This window comes from Semicossyphus pulcher, unplaced genomic scaffold (genome assembly GCF_022749685.1).
Source record: "Semicossyphus pulcher isolate SPU_LCO1_2020_fin unplaced genomic scaffold, fSemPul1.0.p SCAF_3, whole genome shotgun sequence".
NCBI lineage: Eukaryota > Metazoa > Chordata > Actinopteri > Labriformes > Labridae > Semicossyphus > Semicossyphus pulcher.
Window position 1 is genome coordinate 28,711,717 of NW_027211704.1, and position 22,552 is coordinate 28,734,268.

Here is a 22,552-nt window from a genome sequence, read left to right on the forward strand (position 1 = left end):
ATTCATATTGTAAAGACATGTTTACCTCCAACACGACACACAATGGGTTTGAACAGGTGGCCAATATCCTCCCACTGCTATAGAGACTTCAACAGCAAGTGTTAAAAATAGACTAAGAAACGTCTTATTTTCGAGGTTCGAGGTTTCTCGTCACTGCTGAATCTCATGCGGTGTTGAAGTGTACATTGTTCACTTTCTTCAATCAAACCACTATTATTTTAGATAAATGCATTCCAACATGTAATTGGCTTTTGATAAACTGTGAATAAATGTCAAGAATTAAAGCAAAGCTTTGGCCATTTTGCTGTAGGCAGTGGCTTAATAACAACGTACTCATCTTGATAGCTGTTGGCTCTTCCTAAAAACTTTCAGTGAATCACCACACCTCATGTAAATATTCAGCATGCTTTCTCAGCCTGCAGCAGAGTTTTAGAATAATTTGGGGAAATAAGAAATAAAAAGCAAGACATTTCTTTGCTCTTCAGAGACAGCGTCACTTCCCTATTTCAGAATGACCAGTACAAATGCATGTGTGAATCCGCATCTTAACAAGTCCTGCATGTCTGCTGTAGAATCACATAATGGGAACATTAAACCAAGGCTCATATTCCACCAAAGATTTGTTTGATTTCCAGCCTGGATTTCCTTCTTTGCATAAGAAATTGCAACAAATCAGCTGCATTTGCCACTATCTCTCTCTCTCTCTCTTTCTCTCTCTCTCTCTCTCTCTCTCTCACTCTCTCTCTCTCTCGCTCTGTTATTTCTAACATGTGGTATATGACTTCATAGCTAAATATGAGAGGAATCAATGAGGGAAGGTATGTGACCATATTAGGCCCTGAGCCATGAGAGCATGACTGTGTGACCGATGAGCGTGTAAACTATCATCATTAAGTACTTGTGCTGTACACATGCTGCACTGAGAGCTTATCATGTCCTTCACAATAAACAGAGTAAACAGTATTAGTGAAAATATATTTAATAATTAAACAGAGTTACACAAAAGGAATGTAAAACAGACGAGTGATAGTGGATCCTTAGAATATAAAGGTGAGACCTACTGCAAAGTTTGAGTTCCCTCCTCAACAGCAGCAAGTTCATCATGAGGGAACACACACACGGCTGTTACAGTTCAGGTTTGAGCAGGGCCTCAGAGTCTCTGCTGTCTGCACACGACGGTCAAGGAGCATCAGGACATCCTCTCCACGCTGTGTCGGGATGTCGCCCCGTCCAAAAGTTACACACCGAGCGTCCCAGAGTTCTGCAAATAGAGCTAAAGTTCAGCAGGGCTGCAGCCGGGTCATTCCTCCTGAGTGCTCTCTGAGTGTGAGCTCGAGCCCTCTGACTGGGGGTCAGCGTCAGTCACAGATCTCTCCTGCTCCGAGAGCTGCTCGCTGCTGGGGATGGAGTTCTTCTTTGGACGGCCTTTTGGTTTGGTGGGCGACTCCAGGCCTCCTCCCTGCAAAACCTGCAGGTGGGAAAGAAAAGGCAGGTTTAAGATCTCACTTTGATGTAAGTTTAGGTAAAAAAAAGGGGTAACATATAGTATGTGACAAATGTAAAAGTCGCAATGCATCACACCAACACAGATAAAGAATAACAGTTTACTTGAATTCATACAACCTCCTGAAAAAGTTTGGGCAATCCTGCAAATAACAATCTGTCACTTTTGACTATATATTTAATTTGAGCCCTCTGCAGCTACACCGTCAACCTCTATCTAATAAATACTTTTTTATAGCACTTATTCTTTCTTATTGTTTTAGACTATTGTATTATTGCGTTAGACTAGATAAATAATACAGCATGCTATTCTCAAAAAATGACCACCACCACATCATAATCATCATCATTATAATCACATATTCATGAAAATAACTTACAATTTTCTTCCATTTCATCCTTCTGTTCTGGTACCATGTTTTCACTTGCAGCTGACTGAGACCCAAAGACTCAGCGAGGTCTATTCTGTGAGGAACAAACACAAGGAGAGGATCAAACATTTAAAACCCACATCTGATCAGTTTCCTGTTTTTTTTCTGTCTGGGAAAATAATTGGAAAAGCAAAAGTGCAATTTATGGTGTGATTTAAGTTAACAAATAATTAATGTTTAGAGGACCCTGTTAGGTATTCACAGTAACTGCCTGATGTGACCTGCAACAATTTCACATTGCCAATATAATATATATAATGCCAATGCCAACAAGAATGTACAGCCTGCCATCAACACTGAGGTCATGTCCTCTGTATTTCATTTTGAAATTGACTTTAATCAAAATGGGAAAGATGTTCTGTCTACCGTTAAAAACCCCAAATAGTGGCTCATTTCATAGGTTCTCCAGTATTTTTCAACTGCATGTATATCTTGACCACTTTTAGGCAGAAAAAAATAAAATTATAGCACCAAATAGAAGGCTTTGAAACATTATAATTTAAAGAAATAGAAAAAGCGGGCCTACAATTAAAGAGTCAAAGGAGAAATCTCTTTTTTTTCTTTCTAAAGTGGGCCTACAAATGTATATATTTTCTGGTTGCATTTCTGGTGCCAGCTGCCAATTACGCTCCACACCGGCTTCAGCTCACCTGTCAGGCGTGGAGAGATACTTCTGCTTCTCGAAGCGTTTCTCCAGGCCCATGAGCTGCAGCTCGGTGAACACGGTGCGGCTCCGGCGGCCTTTCTTGGTCTTGCTGCCCCCGTCGGCTCCGTGCTCCAGCTTCCCGCGAAGGTGCAGGTCCAGCGGCAGGTGGTGGGACGCCACGCCGACCTGCAGGCCCGGAGCCGCGGACAGCAGCGGGGAGCCGAGCGGGGAGCCCAGCGAGCAGGACAGCGGGGATATGGGGAACTTGAGGAGGCTCGTCTGGTCGGCTTTTAGCACTAAAGGGACCGAGAAGGAACAAAGACATACGAGGCTTTTATTCTGGAAAATTAACTGTTGATGAAATGAAGTTTAGGCTGTGTAATATCTTTTTTTTTTAGAAAAGAAACAAATCATGACGGATCCCGGGGAGCAGGGTCAGTGAACAAGCTCACAGCCAAAGAAAAGCAATTATAAACACTGTATGCTCCAACAGTTTGAATTAGGCTAATATCAAATGAACAGACCGTTAAACTAAACTCCACTCTAATGCCAAACATCAACAACAATGACTTGGATGGGCCTAAACCGGAAGAATAAAGCAGGCTGTGCCATGTTATTATTATCATTGTTGGTAATATTTTTGCATCTGATTTTATTTCCATGTTCTGTTCCGGATTTATTTGTTTCTTTAATTCAGGTTGGTAATGGCGCATGGTTTGAGTTTCTCTTGAAGACTTATAAAAATGCATGCGACAAATTCAAAAGGCCTGCGTGTTAAAAGTAATCAACATTTAAGCACATGCAATTATAGTTTATTATAAATGACACAACGGATACATTTTTACGGCAGTTGTAGTTCTGTGAATCAGCGTATTCAGGCTTTATTTTAAACAGATAAACAAACTTCAGCCACATAATCTTGTTTTACAGTATGATATGTTCATATTATAAAAATCCTCTTTTATATCAGATTTTTCTTTTAATCCGATGAGCTCATTTGAGTTGCTGCTACAATGAAACAGGGGAGTGAATCCCAATTTTACGTATCACACTTAAAACGTGATGGTTTTATATCCTAGTATTCAAACTTGTTTATTGCCGTACGTTTTTTTTTTTTTCATTTTTACAAATTAATACAACTACCATACTTGAATGTATCTTTTTTCCTTTATTCGAAGGCACCGTTATGGGCCTGTCAAATGTTCGCTTAATTATTGCAAATCATGAGCTGTTTCTCGATTATAAAAACAATCCTGCGAGTGACAAAGGCTAAATTATTTTTGCTTGGAGAGACACTGTTTTTATCAGGAGGAAAATACGCACTCACTGTAATATTTACTATTAAATAAAACCTAATTACAAATCTATGTTACCATTAATATGAATACAATTATATCCTTAGGCTATCTGTTATTTCATCATCCTGCATGAAACCAAAGACGTCTCTTCTCTTACCTAGCTGGTTATGGAAAGGCCGGGAGGATAGGAGCGCATGTACCCCGAATTTAAGGAATTCTCCGGCTGGAGCCGAAGCTTTGTGCTCCGGATGATCGGTTAGGATCTCCTCTATCATGAAACTCCTGTAGCGATGAGTTCTGTGGTCGGGATGAACTTCCGGAGGATAGAAATGCGCCCCCATGTCCAAAGGATGCTGCATAATCTGGCTGTGCGGTCACCTACAGACACCAAGCGCGAACACCGATTACCGCTCCTTCAGTGGCCCAAGCCAGCTGTCATATTCCCTCTGTAGTGCCTCTATGGTCCGGAGCTGAAGACTGTAGATCAAAGTTATCCTCAGGGTCTGGATCAAGGCAAATAAAGAAGCCTACAGGTAGCCGACTTCTTTGTGCGTCTGTGCGTCTTAGTTGTTTTTTACGCGTTACTTCTGGCCGGATTTGGTTCTTTTTGGAGAGGAAGTCTGGAACAAAAAGCAAACAATTGACAAAATCTCCCGAACTCGGCCGTGTTCATGCCCCCTCGCTGTGTTGAGCCGCGGAGGTTAGGAGCTATTTGTCAGCCGCTCTGCACGTCACCTTGGCAGTGAGTTGAGGAATAAGCTTTGGGCTTTATGAGTCTCGTCATGGCTCCACCTCCTCTCAGGGTTTGTCTGCTCGGTGCCTTCACTGAACCAAAGTTGAATGCAAAGCTGCACTTGTCTAGCATGGATTTATATGCAAAAGGGAAGAAAATAAGGGCCTGAAAGGACGGAGATTTTAAATAGGCCTCTCTGTAGATGACTTTGCGAGTTATACATCAGTTTGAAGACGAGGATGACGCACGCAACAAATGCAACACGGGAAGGTCAGGTGTTCAGGTAAAGTTAGACAAATAAAACAAATACGAGACATTTGGTGCAAAGTCATCAATACTATATTATTGTTGTATAAAGATTGGATTACGGGGCATTGCATGCTAATAAAAGCATTCATTTGTTGCATGTAGCCTAGGTGTATTTGCATGCCTGCATGTAGTGTCGAGTAGGCCCATGCAGGTTGGACAATAATCGTGCATATTTTTGCCAAGAAAAGGATCAAGAAATCAGTGTTTTTGTTTGCTTTTCCTGTTGCGTCTGATTATACCTTGTAATAATGTGTTGTGATTTTATTATTGCCAAAATGTTGTTTGTAATGACATTACAGACTTAGAGAAGAAGAGCTTTCTAAAAGAAAACTCTTGTGCTGAAAACTTCAAAGAATCATTGAATGCTTCAAAGTTTGTTTTGTTTTCTTCTTTTTTAAATCTCATTTTCTTTGAATGTGCTCTTTAAAATATAACTAATACAGTACACACATGATATTGGAGCAGTGGCTGTTGTGACAAACTCATGCCAAGAGCACATAGCAAACAGCCGGTTGCCATCTCACTAACACATTAGGGGAAGAGCTTGCAAGTAAAAAACAGTTTGTAATCACATAAACATTTTGGTATCTAGTAACTGGCGTGCAAGGGAGAAGAGGTACAAATGTGTGGCACTCAACAGAAAATTGTAGTTAGATATAAATATATCACACAGTCATATATATGATCAAGAATTTATTTTTAAGATAATTCATTTTTAAGATAATACATATGATCAAGTAGGCTACTGTTTGCCAAAAGTATACCTCTTTATGGACAGGAGCAAAAACCTGCTTTAGTTTAAATAAATGTATAAATCTCTAAGTGCATGTGTTGTTTGGTATATAAAATCATGTTTCAGAGGAAAGCAAAGATTAGACATTACGTCATAAATGTGTCTTTTTCAAATGAGGTTCATAAAAATCATCATCAGTTACTTGTCATATCCATTCTATACAATGTAAAAAGCCCGTCGCCTCAGTTTGAACTAACCTTTCCCTTTCACAAGCCATTACAAAGTCTGCCAAGTCAATTAAACATTCTTGCTTAATGTGCGAAGAAACTTATTTTATCTTCTGAACAATAATGGATTTGTTTAAGTGTTTCTAGTGTGGGCTACATGTTGCCTAAATTATGTTGCAATCTTCAGTTTGATTGCCTGTCATTGTTAGAACATCCTCCCCTGGTGGTCACTTGAATGAATGAAACACACAAAACTTAATGATAAGCAGTAACATGTCAGGTATCAGAGAATGAAGGTATATCTCTTTTACTGGGAAAATGTACAAATATAATATATTTGCTGTTTAGCTTATCCAAGCCTCTCTGCCAATGAGAGCCCTGTATCTGCCACGTTGAGTGTTTAGGCCATAATCCGTAGTATCTGCATTCCTGACAAATATACCATCTCTGTATCCAAACAATTATGTGCATATTTACACACTATACACATAGGAACCAGCACCTGCATTTTCAAAATCTCATAACATTCCTAATATCTTTGAAATGTATGTTTGTATGATGTAGAATCATGTTTTGCAGAGTTCGATGTTTTCACATTTAGCCACTGCAGAGGATGCTCAACTAATCTCAGTAAACACCTGGATGTACAAGTTTGATTTTTGTGACATTACGAGTAGTTTGGAGCCAATTAAAAAGTGTGATGTGTGAGGTGGAAACTTGGAGTCTCTAGGTAACACGTTGACAATAGATTGGTCAGTGAAGAAGTGTTCTGTAGTCAGACTTTTGAAATGAAAAACATTTGCATATTTACAGATCCTGCATTTGAAATTTAGGATGAGGGACAGTTCCTAGAATTTCTAATGAGGTATTTGTTTTTTTTTCTTTGTGAAAAACATATCAAATTAAAACCTGTCTGGAGCTGATCTATCTAACGTATGTTTTTTGTGCATTTCATATATGTTTATCATGCTGACACCTGCAATAATAATACCTTTGTACGGCTGTGGACCCAACCAGTCATGGCAGATGCTGCTGATTTAATTATTGGTACACATGTACCAAATTAGCACAAAATTGCATACAATTAATTCTGCTCCATTAATTATGCATTACTTATGCTCATAAATTGTAGCCTGTGTTTGTTATTGAGATGTATTAAACAGCTGACTTGCAGTAGGATGAGTCATCTCTTTCTCAGTCTGATGATACCCAAGGACCACAACGCTTCTTTAATTTTTTGAATAGCGTTTTGTAATAAAAAATGATTCCGATTTTTTTTGCTTATGTATGAAGTACACCTTTTGATATTGTTCAAGTATAGAAATAAATGAATCAATCATTTATCTGCAGTTTTTCAGTGTTTGCGTTGCAAGTGGACTTCATCATTTTAATAACCAGCCACTAGGCTGTACCAGAGGACTTCAGAAAAACAAAGTCAGCAGCCTTTCATCTCTGAGGTCCTTATATTGTTTGCCAGTGGCAGCTGAAACAGTGCGTCAGTAGAAGAGTGAGGAATGGTTATTTCAAAGGTTAGGAAAAAATTATTCATTTTCTTTAACATCATTGTAGAATTCAATCATACCCCTAAATGAACAGAAAAAACAATGCCAAGTAAACTACATCTTCATGTTTATATCTTCTCTAATGTGTCAGGATGGCATAAAATAACTTTCCATTGAGCACAAGAAGTTACGTTTATTACTGACTCAAGTATAGTTTTAATCACTATAATGTTTCATAATAATGGGTCTACTTTGATTTTAAAGAAAATCAGTGAGATTAAAGAAAAACGTTGTTACGGAGCTGTCTGACAGAAAATGTGTAATGTAAGTATAGATGTTCACCAACAGAGAGCAGAGAAAATCTACTATTTCCCTTTTACCGTTGAAGAAAATATAAACAGTTTTATAAAAAAAAAAGGTTTAACAAAATGTTTGAACTAATGTATTCCAATTGCCACCATATAATAATTAAAATACGCTGAGCGCTGTCTGTGGTCACGTGACATAACGGGACCGTTCTACATGACAACATGTCAGGTTGCTAGGTTAGCTAGTATGCTAGCTGTACTTAGCAGACCAAATGATGTGGCTAGAGGAAAATCCTGGTTTGCTACGTGCCAGCGATGAAACAACGATGGCTGTAACGCGATGAATAGACTGTGTGTAAACTGTAAAGGTCCCCGGACTCAGACGTCAGGAAAACGGTAAGTAAGGCCTTCTTTAGCCGCAGTGCTAGCTTCAGCTAACGCAGTACAGTAGGCTAATAAGCTCGCGTTTTCCGCTTGCAGCATCAGCACCAGACCCATACTGTAAGGATAACATTACACAGTACTGAAGAAGTCCCTCAACGTTTGCCATTGGTGGCCAAAAGAAGCGTTGTTACTTTTAAAGTTGTCAGTGAGTTTTACACACACGCTTATTAACTTGTGATTTGACGTAAAGTGACATTAATGAAGGAGCTGGCGTTTAACCTGTTGCAGCTCCTAAGACCGCTTCATAGCTGACAGAACTGTCCAAACATTGATTTGTATTCTCCGACATATAGTATCAGGAACTCAGAACTAATTAACCCATAACAGCATGTCTCTCAGAAACCCTATCTGCCTCTGATCTCTGTATCGTTACTGAAACCACCGCCAGATTAGGAGGAGCGTATGCTTCTCAGGTTGCAACTAGGTACCTGCAGCTGTAGTCAGGAGGTGCTGTGATAAGTGCTATTATAAAAAAGGCTATTTGTACTCTGCTTAAATTGTCAAATTGTTTAAGGGACATGTTTTAATTTTGTAACTCCCCACTGTGTTTTCCTCATCATCTTATGTGGATGAGAATATGCAGTTCTGGATCCAAGATTAGTAATTCTTATTAGTTGCAATACATCTTTGTCACTGCACACCCTTCAAAAACACAAGTGATATAACAACATTTATGATGGCTCGCTCGAATGAGACATAACAAAATGAACAGTACCAGGAACCGGAACTGGCACACTTAGCCTAAATGCAATGCCAACAACATTATCAGTCATTATTTTTTTGTCATCATAACAGCATTGCCTTTACTGCTAAGTCAAATCAGAGGCAGTCTGAAACCACTCCATATATGTTTCAGCTATCTGAGTGATTGAGTGTGATACCATAATATCCTTAGAAATCAGTTAGTAATAATGCAAAAGTCTCTAAGGTGCCTGTTTAATAGGAAATAGTGATTGATTGGATCAGGAGAGCGATTTTTGACACAGCCAAGAATGTCTGTTGTAAAGAAAACCTACAGTTGTCCTGGAGTTTTTATTTGCTTTATTTGTTCTGTTATTGAACACCTGTTGCTGTAACTTGTATCCTCTGTTCAGCCTTCCCACACACAGATAAAAATTACCGAAACAATTTTCTTCAACACCTTTTGCATCATTTTGTTCACATAAACTCCTACATAAAATTAAGCCTTGTACTCCACATGTGAATTCTTAAATATTACTATACCCCTGCTGGATTAATTTCTTTAAAATGCTGATCTGGACCACTTAACAGACCTACAGACAGGCTTTTTTAAAAGAACATTCTAGAACATTTTTACAATTTACTATTCTTAGCCCTGAGATCCACTCAAGAGTTATAATTCATGTTCGATTTTCTCGTTTTAGCAGACCCTTTCTCTTCATATCCAGTAAGATGAGATCCCTCCTCTTTCCTCGCTCCTCTGAAGTAAAAATAAGAGCTGTTGGGCGACCTGAAAGATAGCTGACCAGAATGACTTCTGTTTCAAACGAGGAACCAAAGGGCGAGGAAAAATCAAAAAATAGATTTGGGATGTACCCATAGTAATATAGACTGCGAAGAACACCATCTTGTGTGCCATATTTCTTTATTAGCACACTCAGTGGAAATGACTCTCACATCCCACACTCTTTAACAGCGTCTCTGAAAGCTATCTCTCAGCCTTCACACCATCTCTGTCATGTACGCCAACACGCTGGCATCCTGGTGGACATGAGCTTATGGATCCATCACAAATGTGTGAAGCCTTGGTTAATTTGTTCTTGATTAGCAGATGAGTAAAGGAATTAATTTAATTTGCTTGGGTTCAAAGAATTGTTCATGTTTGATTTACATTCATCACATTTACCAGCTAGTCCTCGAGAGCCTCCTATTAACATTGCCAAGTGGTGTCGGGCTCCAGCCAACAGACTGCTGAACCGATTGGGTTGGCTTCTTTATGACTGTAATGTTGGAATCACTTCAACCAGTGTTATACTGGGTTTTGGTCTAAAATTGTTAAAGATGCATTTCAATTACAACTTGTCTCCCTTTTTATAGAAAAATTGTTTTAGTAAATAAAACAACAACTTAGCTTAAGCTGTAAAGTATAATATTATTCAGATAGTGGCCCTTAGGCAGCAGAAACTGCTATCTATTCTTCTATGTTTAGAATTCTTATTTACATTTCTATTTATTTTTTTGATTGATCAGTGAGTATCAACACTACAGCATCAAATAATATATGACGTACTGAGAACACTCAACCTCTACACAGGTGACGTCAGGAATTCAATGAACGTTGATAAATATGATAGAACTGTTTGAATGATGTGCCAAAAACAAATTTTCTCAGTAAAAAGACGAGAAAATTCATAGTGTTCATTTAGTTTAAATGTAACAACTTTATCACTTGCGAGTCAAAAGTTAACGTAACTCTTTAGTCATATAATAATAATGTTTGTTGTGGCTATTTGTTATATTCTAAAAAGGTGTTCTTCAAAAATATTTATGTTCAATAAAAGGCCACTGATGCACTGTGCCAGTTGGTTCGAACACCCCTGCATTAAGAAGTTCAATGTCCAATGTCATGATACAAGCTGATTTATTTCCACTTTAAAGCAAACATCCATGTTTCCCGCTGCCTCTTATCGTCCTGGTAAAAAAAAAACCTGCGTCCCCTTCCTGGTGCATCACCTGACAGTGACACACCTGCTGCGACGCACCTAGCTTTATCTGAATCCTGTCAGTGATTGGTCAGGTGCTTAATGCCCCCCTGTGTTTACAAAGAAAAACAAAATGCAAAAATAACAAATAATTGTCTACCAATGAAATAGCTCAATAGCTTTTAGCTCTCTGTGTTTTATCGAAATCTATCAGTGTTAGTAAGCTGTCAATATTCACTTGTTTTGCTGTCACACTCATATTATTATTCTTTGCTACATTCATGTTCATTTCACAGCAAGATCTCGCACATACGGAACAACATTCTCATCTTTGACAGCTTGGCTCTCTTTTTCTATTTGTATTTTCTTGTCCATCTAGGATAAGCTAGCTAACACTGACAGGAAGGCTTTTAAGTAACATTGAAAGATGATGATTTAGTTGAAGCGTAGTTACTTGAAGTGGACATTGCTGTACCATGGCAGGAGCTGCCATTGTGTTTATGCAGTGCTCCAAAATATACCACTTAGCTAGGGGAAATAATGTGCATAATGGACAAACTTTAGAGTGAAAGGTAGTCTATGCAAACGTTAACTGGGTCCTGGTATTGTTTATGCTCACTGTCATACTGTTGTTACTTATTCGGACACATGAATAGAACAGACCCCTCGTTTTGTCATGACCAACACCTGTGCTCAATTATGGCACACAGGTAAAACTAACTCCTAGAGTCTCCTTGCTCTTTGATTAAGCCCTAATGTACTTTATCAAAGAGGAAGGAAAACTCATAGGTCAAGGAATCATTTGCCCATCAAAAAGTTAGTACAGCGACCTCGCTCAATTGTTAATGAGCCACAGTGAGGCAGAGAGCTGTGAAGGTGCAGAGTTTCACTCCTGCAACAAAGTAAGCACAAGTGATGAGGCCTATTGGAGCTTTGGGTGTAACGTGAGAAACAGTTGGTCCCTGGAGTTAAGCTGACACTCTGGGAGATCTCGGGCTACATAAATCAGTTGTACAAGTCAACTTGTGTTGTTCTGCAGCTGCACAATAGCAGATGGATGTGTTCACTTGAATAATAGATGAATTGATAGGAGCCCAATGAAAAAGGAGGGATCTTTACTTAATCTAGAATTAATGAAACTCAACACATATTGAAATGGAGCTTAGAGCAACGATTCTGCATAACTGCCAGCTCATTCTGAGGCCTCTCTGTTTGTCCTGTGTGAGTGCTGCTGAAGTCAGTGCTTTTTGTAACTCAGCACCTTGGATCTCGGATGTGCCCCCAGCTCCCGCTGTTGTCCCCAGGCCACGCCCACCTGCTCCCAGAGGTGCTGCGGTCAGACTGACACATGAGCTGCTGACATGGTGGCTCAGTTTGCACATTTCCCTCTCTCTCCTGGGTTTATCTTGCCAGGCAACGCGGCTCACATCTCATTTGGTGTGCGCCTTGTGACTGCTTGCGTTATCAGCACCACCAAAGCTTCTGCTTATAAGCTGCTTTTTTTTGTTTTCTGATTCTGCCTTTTGTCACACAATGTTTATTCACACCTTTCAGCTCCTGCCATGGCAGCAGGTGTCAGCATACTGAGTGACCTGCCTTACTCGATGACTGGAGCACGCACTGCAGAGATCAGCACAGAGATGGAGCGAGGTAAGAGAGATATTCAACACAAAAACAAAACAATTTAAGCTGCATGTTTTTTTTATTTTTGTATTTTGCAAAGAAATGGCACGGGGCTGTTAACTTGAAATGTAAAAATGATATGGTGTGTAAGTAGCTGCATCTTTTTCTGTAAGTTGGGGAGTCATTTCTACAAGATGGACATGGTAGACTATAGACAGGCTTGATATGGGGGGCAGCAGTTCCATTTTCTGACCAGTGTTGTTGCTCTAGTGTGTGTCATAAGAACTGAAGCTGATGGTTAACAGGTCATGAAACACCTATCCACTCCATTTCCATCAATAAAAGATCAACATTAGTGTATCTTTAGTATTGATTAGACATGTGTTGCAGTGCAGGACATCATTATTATGGCAACAAAACATGACATATTATAAAGACCTGATAGGTGCCACGAGGCAATTTTTTCCCATATTTACTTTAAGTTTTTGTGTTGGGTGCACTTTTATCAGTTAGTCGCCTCAGGCGCCATTTTCCTTGGTAGACTATCTTTAAAATGTTTTCATAATGAAAAAACCCAAACACATTATAAATCTGTTGACAGGCGTACGTGTTCTGTTTTTAATGATGCAACTAAACTAAAAGAAAGGGAATCAACAAAAAAAAAGTTAAAATTGCCTTTATACTATATAATTTACATATGTACAAACTCAGTAGAGTGAAGGTAAAACAATATGGCCATTCCTGATCAGTATAATTGATTAATTTGTTATTACTTAAAATAAAGGGATAGCCTTGATATTTCAGAGACCAACACATGACAAAGAACAGTTAAAAACGGCTGTCTTTTTATATGTGCATACTGTAGGCTATTATTAGCTATATTGGGGGGACTTGGGAAGAAAATTAGGCCTGCAATTCATTTATTTTTTTTATCTTAGCACCCTCAGTTTGTTGTGTATATTATAGGAGAGAAATAGCATTACTCTGGTCCTGATTGTAAGAATAAATAAAATGGCAGTTTATTTTGTGATCTTAATATTAGAAGCCAGTCCTCCCCTGCTGTCTGCTGCTGCAGCCCTCTGTCATCTTTGCTGTTTGTCAGTCTGCCTGCTGCTCCCACACACTGAGAGCCTCAGTTAGCCGGCAGTATCATTTCACCTTTTGGCTTCAGCTCGATAGAGGACAAACTGCTGAATTGTTCAGCAGGCTTCAGGCACAATGTCAGTTTAACAGTTACATAGACTCCTCTTAAACCAGTGGATACAAGTTTTCCTTTCTTACGGCTCTTTGATTGATATTCAAGTATGCCAAATATACTGTATTTATTCACATAGCGATGCTTTGAATTTAAGGATTGTCTCACTTCATTTTGTTTCATTATTAACTGGGTATTCTTAGACAAAATAATCATCTTACAGAATAAACGTAATCAGTTTAATTTCGGGCAGTATTACCTTTTCATAAGATATTTTTGATAATAAATACTACTAATGTTACCAATAATGCCTTAAAAAATTTGTTTTATATTAAAAAACCTCATAATGTTACGCAGCATGTTAGATGTGTAGTTAGTTTTACGTAAATCACTACTACAGTTTCTTCAATCACAAGCAGAAAAATATGTTTCATTGTTAACAGTTCTCCACCAGATGTATGGCCTTCTATGCAAGCATGTACTGTGTTTTCCTCTCTCATTAACAAGCCGCCTGCTTCAGATCAGTACATTGTGTATGTGTGTAATTTGTGTGCACAACATTCGCCCCCATCTACCTCCCACTGACGACTTTGGAGATGGTTGTCATGGTGACACTTCAAATGCTGCAGATGAACTCTGTGCCAATGGGTGATTGTTGTGTGATGATTCACCATGGGCACAGAGCTGTCCAGCCACGAGCTGCTGTCAGTGCAGAGACGCTCACAGTGCAGGCTGCAGCACAGTCCGCGCTGCAAGATGCCGCTGCACAGCGGACGTCACTCCTTAGCCGGGGAGATGGCGGGCAGCACGAGAAGACACAATCGCAGGCACTCTGCCTCGGATATCCTGCTCAAGGTCCTGCAGCGAAGACGCAGCTCCACCCTGGCGTTCCTCTCCTCCTCCTCCCACAGAGTCATGGTGGCCGTCAGCATGAACCAGCCTGAGCATCGCTCCGAATGCATGAGCCAGAGATGTAAACACACTGATAAAATAACATTTTTCTTTTTTCCATTTAAGGGTTTGATGATGACTTCAGCCACAAGGACAGCATGCGGTAAGTGCTGATCAGTAAACCGTTCTTATGTGTCCTTTTTCTGTCGTATATTTCTGTCCCCAGCCAATGCTAGGATCCCGACAGCAAAGTACACCAAGATGGGGGAGACCCTGAGGCACGTCATCCCCGGACACATGCAGTGCTCCATGGCCTGTGGAGGGAAAGCCTGTAAATATGAGAACCCCTCTCGCTGGAGCGATGAGGAGCAAGCCGTCAAAGGACTGTACTCGTCCTGGTACGTTGGCCAGTCTTACCAATACCTTATAGACAGCCCTCGTGTTTATGTACTCCTCTCAGCGCTGTGCTCTGTCGGGGCGGGTTACTAAAGTCCACATCAGTAGCTACATGAAAAGTCAATACATTTGTCCTGGTTTTTGCCCTGCACTACGTTCTGTTTTAAAAATGGAATCATTGAACATGTGAGAACTTTAGTTTCACTCCATCAGTATGCTTGCAGGGTCAGTTAAAAGTTGTGTTTAACCTGCTAAACCGTCCTAATTCAACATTTATTTTTTTTAAATTTTACTGTATGTACTGCAACTCCCCCTAACTTATCATATTCTCCACTTACAGGATTACTGACAACTTGTTAGCTATGGCAAGGCCTTCCACTGAAATCATAGAGAAATATAATATAATTGCACAATTTCAAAGGTACAGTAGTCTCTTCCTCACATCTCATTTCAATCAATAATTTTTTATTTGTTAAATAACATTTTTTGATTAACAGTGAAATGGAGGTTGTTGCTCTAGCTTTCCATGTTGACCTACGTGTTAATAAAGGCAGTGCAGAAATATATATATATATTGCTGACTTGTTCTGTGTGGATGGTTTGTACTTTGACGTTGACCTGTTGCTGTCTTCAGGTGCGGTCTGAAGACGGTCATAAACCTGCAGCGGCCTGGAGAACATGCCAGCTGTGGCAACTCACTGGAGCAGGAGAGCGGCTTCACTTATCGACCTGAAACTTTCATGGAGGCAGGCAGTGAGTCTCTATATCTCCCCCTACAGAAGAATGCAATGTATAAATGATAGCAAAGCCTTAGTTTCTTCACTTTTTGTCCCTTTCGAAATTACCACTTTGATGTATTGTTTCAGCTCCTCTTGAGGCAGTGGCAGTGTTTACATTGTCGATTGCTTTCTGATTGGATGCTTCTTGGAAGTTTCCTAGCAACCACTATATATAGATGATAGTTTTACTATATAAGACCTTCCTTAATAGCAGTAGCCATGAAGAATTTAAATCCATGATTTAGTTAAAATCTACACTTAATCAGTAGTTCAACAAGATGTAGAAGAGACTGTATGAGTTGAGAGTACTGGTAGTACATGAGTTGCTATAAAACACATTTAATCTGTAGCTTAGAAAGAATTATCTGAGAGACTAAAGGTAGGTCTAACATTTGTGCTTGGACTTACTTAAGATTTGTGTCTTTCCTACATGTGGAGCATGTGAGGGTCTCTGGTAACCAAGTCATTACAGAGTGATTACACATTTGTTGTGTCTTTGGAGGATGGCAATCTTGATTCCATTTCCTAACAAGCACCCCTGAGATCTTTCCCCGAGTCACCTCATCAAAGCGCATCTCTGTGCTGTCTTTCATTTGACTCAGTTAAAAGCGCCAGGTATAAACACTGGCTTGTTATCTTGCTGGGAGAGCTGTCAAAAATATCAAAACTTAAGTAGTTTTTAAGTAGAAATCTGATCGTGGCAAAAGTACTGAATCTAAAAGCTGAACACAGACCCACAAACAGATTTCACCCAAGGCTGCAGCGAGAATAGTGATGCTTGAAGGAGAAAAGGAAGCAGTGCTGGCAAGAACTACTGATTTTTCTCAAGGCTGCTACATTCTGAAGTAGAAATAAACACGCCCACACTTCTTCTCAACCTTGTGGGAAGGTGTGGAAAAATAGAAAATGCAAGCATAGGGCAGGGTGATTACAGCACATACAGACACCTCCACACACTTCTAGTGGGTCAGTGTGATGATTGAGAAAAATTGCTTTAGTATGAGTCTATTGACCACACGGCGGCCATTTGCCTCCTAAATCATGCACAGGGTGGGCAGATCAAATGCTGTAATAATGTCATAATGCTGTATTCCAGTTTGTAAGTTGCATTAATGTAGGAAATCAGATATAATTTGAACCCTTTCCAGATTGATCAGCAACTCAAAAGACAATAATCAGTGAAAATCTAAAATAACGTTGGACCATTCTCCAAGTTAAAACCTCATATTTGATAACCGAGTAGCTTTCCTACTTATTATGTCCTTAATTACTATTTATAATTAAATAAAAATAATTATAGTGTTGGTTTGTGTGACTTGTATTTTTTTTTCCTGGTCCGGTGTCTAAAGATTCATTGAGTATCACTGTAGTTTCAACTTTTAATGAACTAACAAGTCTCTATAATTCATTTTAACATTTCAGTCAGGAGAGACTTCATTATGAGGGAACAATTATTTATTTACAAGTTTGGAAAGATCAGAAATGTGCAATGTCTATTGGTGATTAGACCCCATCGTGATGTCTTCAGATACTCGAAGGGTTAGTGAGGCGGAGAGCAGGATAGGATACCCCCCGAGGGAGTCTAGACACTGGTGTTGGTGGTGAAGAAGGATGCATGAGCTGAGGAGCTGATGAGATGGATTGGAGGTGAACGTCATGATTGGTCGATAGAAGTCGAGGCTAAATGTGGTCTGTTCAGTACTTTAAATAGTAGACGTCCATAATCAGCTGATCACCAGACAGGAAGGACTGAGAATGGGAAAGCGAGAGAACATGTAATGAATGAATGATGACTGAATGAATGAATATGAAACAGTCTTCCTGCTTGAAGTTATGCTAAGCTTCATGTCTATTTCATTTCTGAATAAGCATTTCATGTTAAAGTCATATCAATCAATCAATCAATCAAATTTTATTTGTATAGCGCCAAATCATAACCAGGGTTATCTCGAGACACTTTACAGAAAGAGCAGGTCTAGACCGACTCTTTGTTAAGTTATTTAAAGAGAGGCCCAACATGAATCCACCATGAGTAGCACTTGTTATATATAGTCATATGAGCAATCTCTTTCAACTCTGCACAAGTCTGAAGGGACTGCTGTCGGGTTTTTAAATAGTTGGTTATGTAAAGGCTTCATAATTTAAAGATTATTTTTTGGGCTTTTGCCTTTATTTGATAGGACAGCTGAGGTGAGACAAGAAATGTGGGGAGTAGAGAGTGGGGGAAGACATGCACCAAAGGATCGACAGACTGGGAATCGAACCTGCGATCAGTGCGTTGAGGACTGTAGCCTCTGTATGTGGGACGCCTGCTCTACCAACTGAGCTAAACCAGAGCTCCAAGCATATCAAACTTAATCTATGTCTGAACAGTTGCACTGTGGGTAACGTGGGTAGTTGGCATTTTTTGCCAAGGAAAAAGAATGTGTGAAATAAAAAAAACATTTTCTTTAGTTTGCTCCATTTACTTTGATCATTTTATCAACTGTACTTCACTGGAGAACTCCTGTGCTGTAAGATGAAAACAAAATGAGCCATGTAATTAGGAATTCTTCTGCTTTTGTGTTTTTCAGTTTATTACTACAACTTTGGTTGGAAGGATTATGGCGTGGCATCTCTGACTACAATCCTTGACATGGTCAAAGTCATGTCATTTGCTATCCAAGAAGGGAAACTGGCTGTCCACTGTCATGCTGGCCTTGGAAGAACAGGTTTGTGACACCAACAATTTGGAATTGCTCAAATCTTAGTTGTGCGTGTACAATATCAGTTTTTTAGTTTACTTTTCATCATGTAGGTGTGTTATTGGCTTGTTACTTGGTTTTCACGTCCCGGATGAACGCTGACCAAGCCATCCTGTTTGTGCGAGCCAAGAGGCCCAACTCCATCCAGACCAGAGGCCAGCTCCTGTGTGTCAGGGAGTTCGCCCAGTTCCTGGTTCCTCTCCGAAGCGTCTTTTCATGTGCAGAACCCAAAGCGAGTGCCGTCACCTTGTCCCAGTACCTCACCCGGCAGAGCCACCTGCTTCATGGCTACGAGGCTCGACAGATGAAGAATGTGCCAAAGATCGTCCAGCTGGTGTGCCGGCTCCTCGTCGACATCGCAGCCAACAGACAAGTGGTGATCGAAGAGGAGTGGCTAGAGATCCCCGACCTCACAGCTGAAGTGGAGAAGACCGTTTCCCAGCAGGCGCTTCAGCAGCTCGGGAAGGAGATGAGGGGGAAGGGGATTCCTGTGCCACCTTGTTTATCTCATCCTCTCAGCCCACCCCCTCTGCAGTCCAGACCTCCTCAAGATCAGCCTGCATCCAGTGATAATGAGCTCGACCCGCTATGGAGAGAGCAGAATGAAGAGAGCCCTCTGAAATCCTCTTTGACCAACAAAAGGAGCCTCAGCTACAGCGATTCTGTCCTTTACAAACCTGAACCACAGCAGTACCATTTAGAAAATCTAAAGAGCTACAAACCAATAAACTGCCTGAACAAACATTCCTTCTCCCAGAGCAGCCTTACAGAATGTAACACCCCCAGATTGTGTGATCTCTCTCCTCAGGACATTATCAGCATCATTCAGGACCCCAATACGGATGCAAAGCAAGACATAGGACCACCCTCCTCAAGAAAGAAGCTACACAAGTGGCATCATAGTTTATCCTTAGATCTCTCTGAGCAGAAGAGAAAATCCCACTGTTACTCCACACTAGCAGCCTTATCAACCAAGAGCAAACTGGTGACCACTGAGGCGCAGTCAGAAGTGGATGTGTCAGCAGATGGAGAAGATAGAGGGAGTGTTGCAGAAGTTCCCTTCATCACCCTTCCTTCTGAGCTCTCCGCTGAGAGCAGACACCTGCTGGTGGCCAGAGCTCTGGCCATGGACCTGACAGACAATGATCTCACCTCCAAGGTGTCACTGTGGCAGGTAGGCTACCCCATACTTCCTAGTTTACCGTCATGTAGCAATACAACCTGTCGACTACTTTAGTTTTGTGTACCTTTGGTAAGTTCAAGCACATTTTCACTGCAAGGAAAATCTGAGTTTTCCAACTAAGAAGGGAAAGTAAACTTACTGTGGTTTTCTGCAATAGTGTTGCTTCCTCTTCCACAACACCAACCTGGTATCATGCAAGCATGTTGCACTCAGTGTCCTGACGTGTCTTAATGAAGCCATAAGAAACATGGATTTGTGTCACTTTAGGCTTTTGAAGATCCAAACCCTCAAAACACACCCAGACTGACATTAGTGAATTATTTAACAGACAGAATTATCCCTGATTTTACCCTGCATTTTTTTTTGGCTATTGACACTTAATTTCAATCAGTTCATTGTCATCTCTGTGTTGTGATATGCAGACAGAGCTGAACTCCAGAGAAGGAGCGTGGGAGAGGCTCTGCATGGAGAGAGATCCTGTGGTCCTGTCTGGTCTCATGTGGTCGTGGCTGGAGCAGCTGAAGGATCCCGTCATCAGCAGCGAGGATATAAAAGCCCTCAGTGAGAAGAATGTAAACCCACAGAACGCCCTCGACTCGCTGGAAAAGGTAGCCAACTTGGATATTTTCCACAACATCACTGTCTGAAGCAAACAATGACAAAACTGTTTTTAGACTGCAGTTTAACTCAGTGTCCAGTAACACTGTAAAACTTAGGTTTGGCAAAAATTAAAAACCTGGTAGTTTGCAAAATATTTTAGGTCCAGTTTTCATGATTAGTTTTTAAAAAGCAGTCCAGACTGGAGAGATGCCCTTCTTTTCTACAAATTTCTTTAGTTTTGTACTAAGCAAAAATAATGTTCGGTATGTAATGTAAATATTTTGAAAAAGTTATAAAAATCTGGTCAAACAAAATATTTAATTATCTTCATGTATACTATTGACAACATTGAAACTCTGCTCCCATTTTTGCAACATTGTCCATTCATTTTACACGTTCTAATCTTAATTCTGTCATTTTCCATTAAGAATATATACTTACTTACTTACTGACTCACAACATTCAGAATTATGTTTTCTGCAGTTTGGACAAAGTGACAGTAAGGATTGGGAATACAGCTGCACACACAGGGCCTTACCTTCACATATACCTACTGCTACTTGCCATCATTTAGCTTGTCACTGGGCTTTCTTTCTGTTTGTATTATTTATTTAATACAGTCATTTTTTTTATAACCAAAAACATAAAAATGTTCTTATTTAATCTGATAGTATTGTTCATCCCCTTCCCTACTGACAGGGTCACAGGCTCACTCTGCTGTGTATCCTCGATTGTGCTGCTCATGTGCTGCCAATGCCTGAAAAAGTGGAAACTAGTTTTCTCAACCAAACAATTAAAGTGTTTACTAAGGTGAGTATTAACATACGATGTATACGAAACATATCAAGATGTGTGTTTTGGATTTATTATTTATTTTCTGTATTGTTCAGATTGACCCTGCCTTGGAGAAGAACGAGTCTTTGTACAACACACTTAAAGCAATCCTGACTCCTATTCTTCATGAGCTGCGTGACAAAGCTGTGGAAGAGAACGAGGACTCCTGATGCAGCCTGAACAGGACCATTGTGACACGAGGACTAGAGGACTAGATAAAAGGGTTCTACTCTTTATTTTTTGGGCATTACTGTGTTTTAAGCCAGTTTCTGCATCAGTTACTGCTGAGATCTGCCAATCGATAGTCATTCAAGTTATTTGAAGACTATTTTATTTGAAGGTTAAGCATTTTATTTATCTTAAAAGCTCTTAATAGACTTTAAGCACTGCCATTCTCTATTTTAATGTGCCACTGTGCTCAGTTTGAAAGCATTTGTTTTGTTCTACTGTAATATTTGTAAGGGACTAGATGTTGCTTTTATTATCTAACTGGTAGTTGGTAGAATCATGATTGAGAAACGATCTCATGATGTTAGTATAATGTTATTTAAATGTGTAACTCAGCTGTCAAAGCCGCGGTAAGATGGTTGGGTCTTATTTAAACCAAAATATGTTTTTACACTGTGCAGATGCTACAATGTGTCTTATTTATTCAGATCTTATTTGAAATGCAGCATTTGGTTCAATAACTATAAGCTGCTCACAAGTTGCAAGGTCGCTTTGTTCATGTAGAATGTACCGTGTTTTCTTAGAAGCAAACGCAAACTGTGGCCATTTTTATGGCAATGCAAATTCGACAGGCCACACTGCATTTGCTTTTTCCAATCAATATTATGTCCTTAATACTGTGCTCACCAAAAACCTCTCACTGTGCTGTTCTCTTTTACATGCATTTGTAAAACATTGATCTGCCTCCGCTGCTGCATTTAGCAAAATGCTGTCTGCCTCAACTCAAATGGCCTCTGTCCTGACTCATGCTGCTGTGTGTATCGCAACTCGTCTGTGTGTGTGTGTGTGTGTGTGTGTGTGTGTGTTTAGCCGGCGAGACGAGTCAATGGCCACGTCTCACCTCATAGATGGACACTATAGATCTACTGTCACACGCTGAATGTGTAACACTAATGATAATAATAATAATAATATGACGGACATGAGACGTTGTACTGTGGGGATTTTCAACAAGCACTATTTTTTCATTGTTACAATGGGTTACTTCTTATAGAATTAAACACAACTTACTGCAAGCTATGTGACACGAGTCAGTCTCTCATTGAATCTTACTGTAAAGGCTTTTCAACAGTAGAGCTTACAACCCAGAAAGAAAGGAAAGTGTGCCTCCTGGTGTTGTCCCAGTAGTGTGACATCCATATCTTTTATTCAACACGAGGTATTCACCATACAGTCTCTAACACGTGTTCCACACCGTTTACTCTCACATTCATATAACTGCCAAAAGTCAAGCAATACATTCAGTCATCTCTGTAAACATTCAGATTCAATTTGTTGGTGA

At 39.9% G+C, this 22,552-nt stretch overlaps 2 protein-coding genes across 2 annotated transcripts; one reads left to right on the forward strand and one right to left on the reverse strand.

Moving 5' to 3' along the window:
- Positions 1 to 1,004: 1,004 nt before the first annotated feature.
- barx1 (BARX homeobox 1) lies at positions 1,005 to 4,570 on the reverse strand. Its single transcript, XM_069678888.1, has 4 exons — positions 4,036 to 4,570; positions 2,585 to 2,876; positions 1,884 to 1,968; positions 1,005 to 1,468 (listed from the first exon to the last, which is right to left on the reverse strand). The coding sequence occupies exons 1-4, from the start codon at positions 4,235 to 4,237 to the stop codon at positions 1,301 to 1,303; spliced, it is 747 nt and encodes a 248-aa protein (XP_069534989.1). The 5' UTR covers positions 4,238 to 4,570; the 3' UTR covers positions 1,005 to 1,300.
- Positions 4,571 to 7,924: 3,354 nt separating this feature from the next.
- Positions 7,925 to 22,281, forward strand: ptpdc1a (protein tyrosine phosphatase domain containing 1a). The gene is made up of 10 exons (XM_069678387.1): positions 7,925 to 8,086; positions 12,352 to 12,447; positions 14,733 to 14,904; positions 15,243 to 15,323; positions 15,537 to 15,655; positions 18,255 to 18,392; positions 18,479 to 19,599; positions 20,031 to 20,216; positions 20,908 to 21,018; positions 21,099 to 22,281. The coding sequence occupies exons 2-10, from the start codon at positions 12,360 to 12,362 to the stop codon at positions 21,210 to 21,212; spliced, it is 2,130 nt and encodes a 709-aa protein (XP_069534488.1). The 5' UTR covers positions 7,925 to 8,086; positions 12,352 to 12,359; the 3' UTR covers positions 21,213 to 22,281.
- Positions 22,282 to 22,552: the final 271 nt, after the last annotated feature.

Bases quoted from the DNA above. Each gene is read 5' to 3' on its own strand.
- barx1 (XM_069678888.1), bottom strand. From the start codon at position 4,237: ATGCAGCATCCTTTGGACATGGGGGCGCATTTCTATCCTCCGGAAGTT. The intron at 2,877-4,035 runs GTAAGAGAAGAG...CGGTCCCTTTAG, and splicing joins GCCTTTCCATAACCAGCTAG to TGCTAAAAGCCGACCAGACG. The intron at 1,469-1,883 runs GTAAGTTATTTT...TCCCACCTGCAG, and splicing joins GGATGAAATGGAAGAAAATT to GTTTTGCAGGGAGGAGGCCT.
- ptpdc1a (XM_069678387.1), top strand. From the start codon at position 12,360: ATGGCAGCAGGTGTCAGCATACTGAGTGACCTGCCTTACTCGATGACT. The intron at 19,600-20,030 runs GTAGGCTACCCC...TGTGATATGCAG, and splicing joins CCAAGGTGTCACTGTGGCAG to ACAGAGCTGAACTCCAGAGA. The intron at 20,217-20,907 runs GTAGCCAACTTG...CCCTACTGACAG, and splicing joins CCCTCGACTCGCTGGAAAAG to GGTCACAGGCTCACTCTGCT.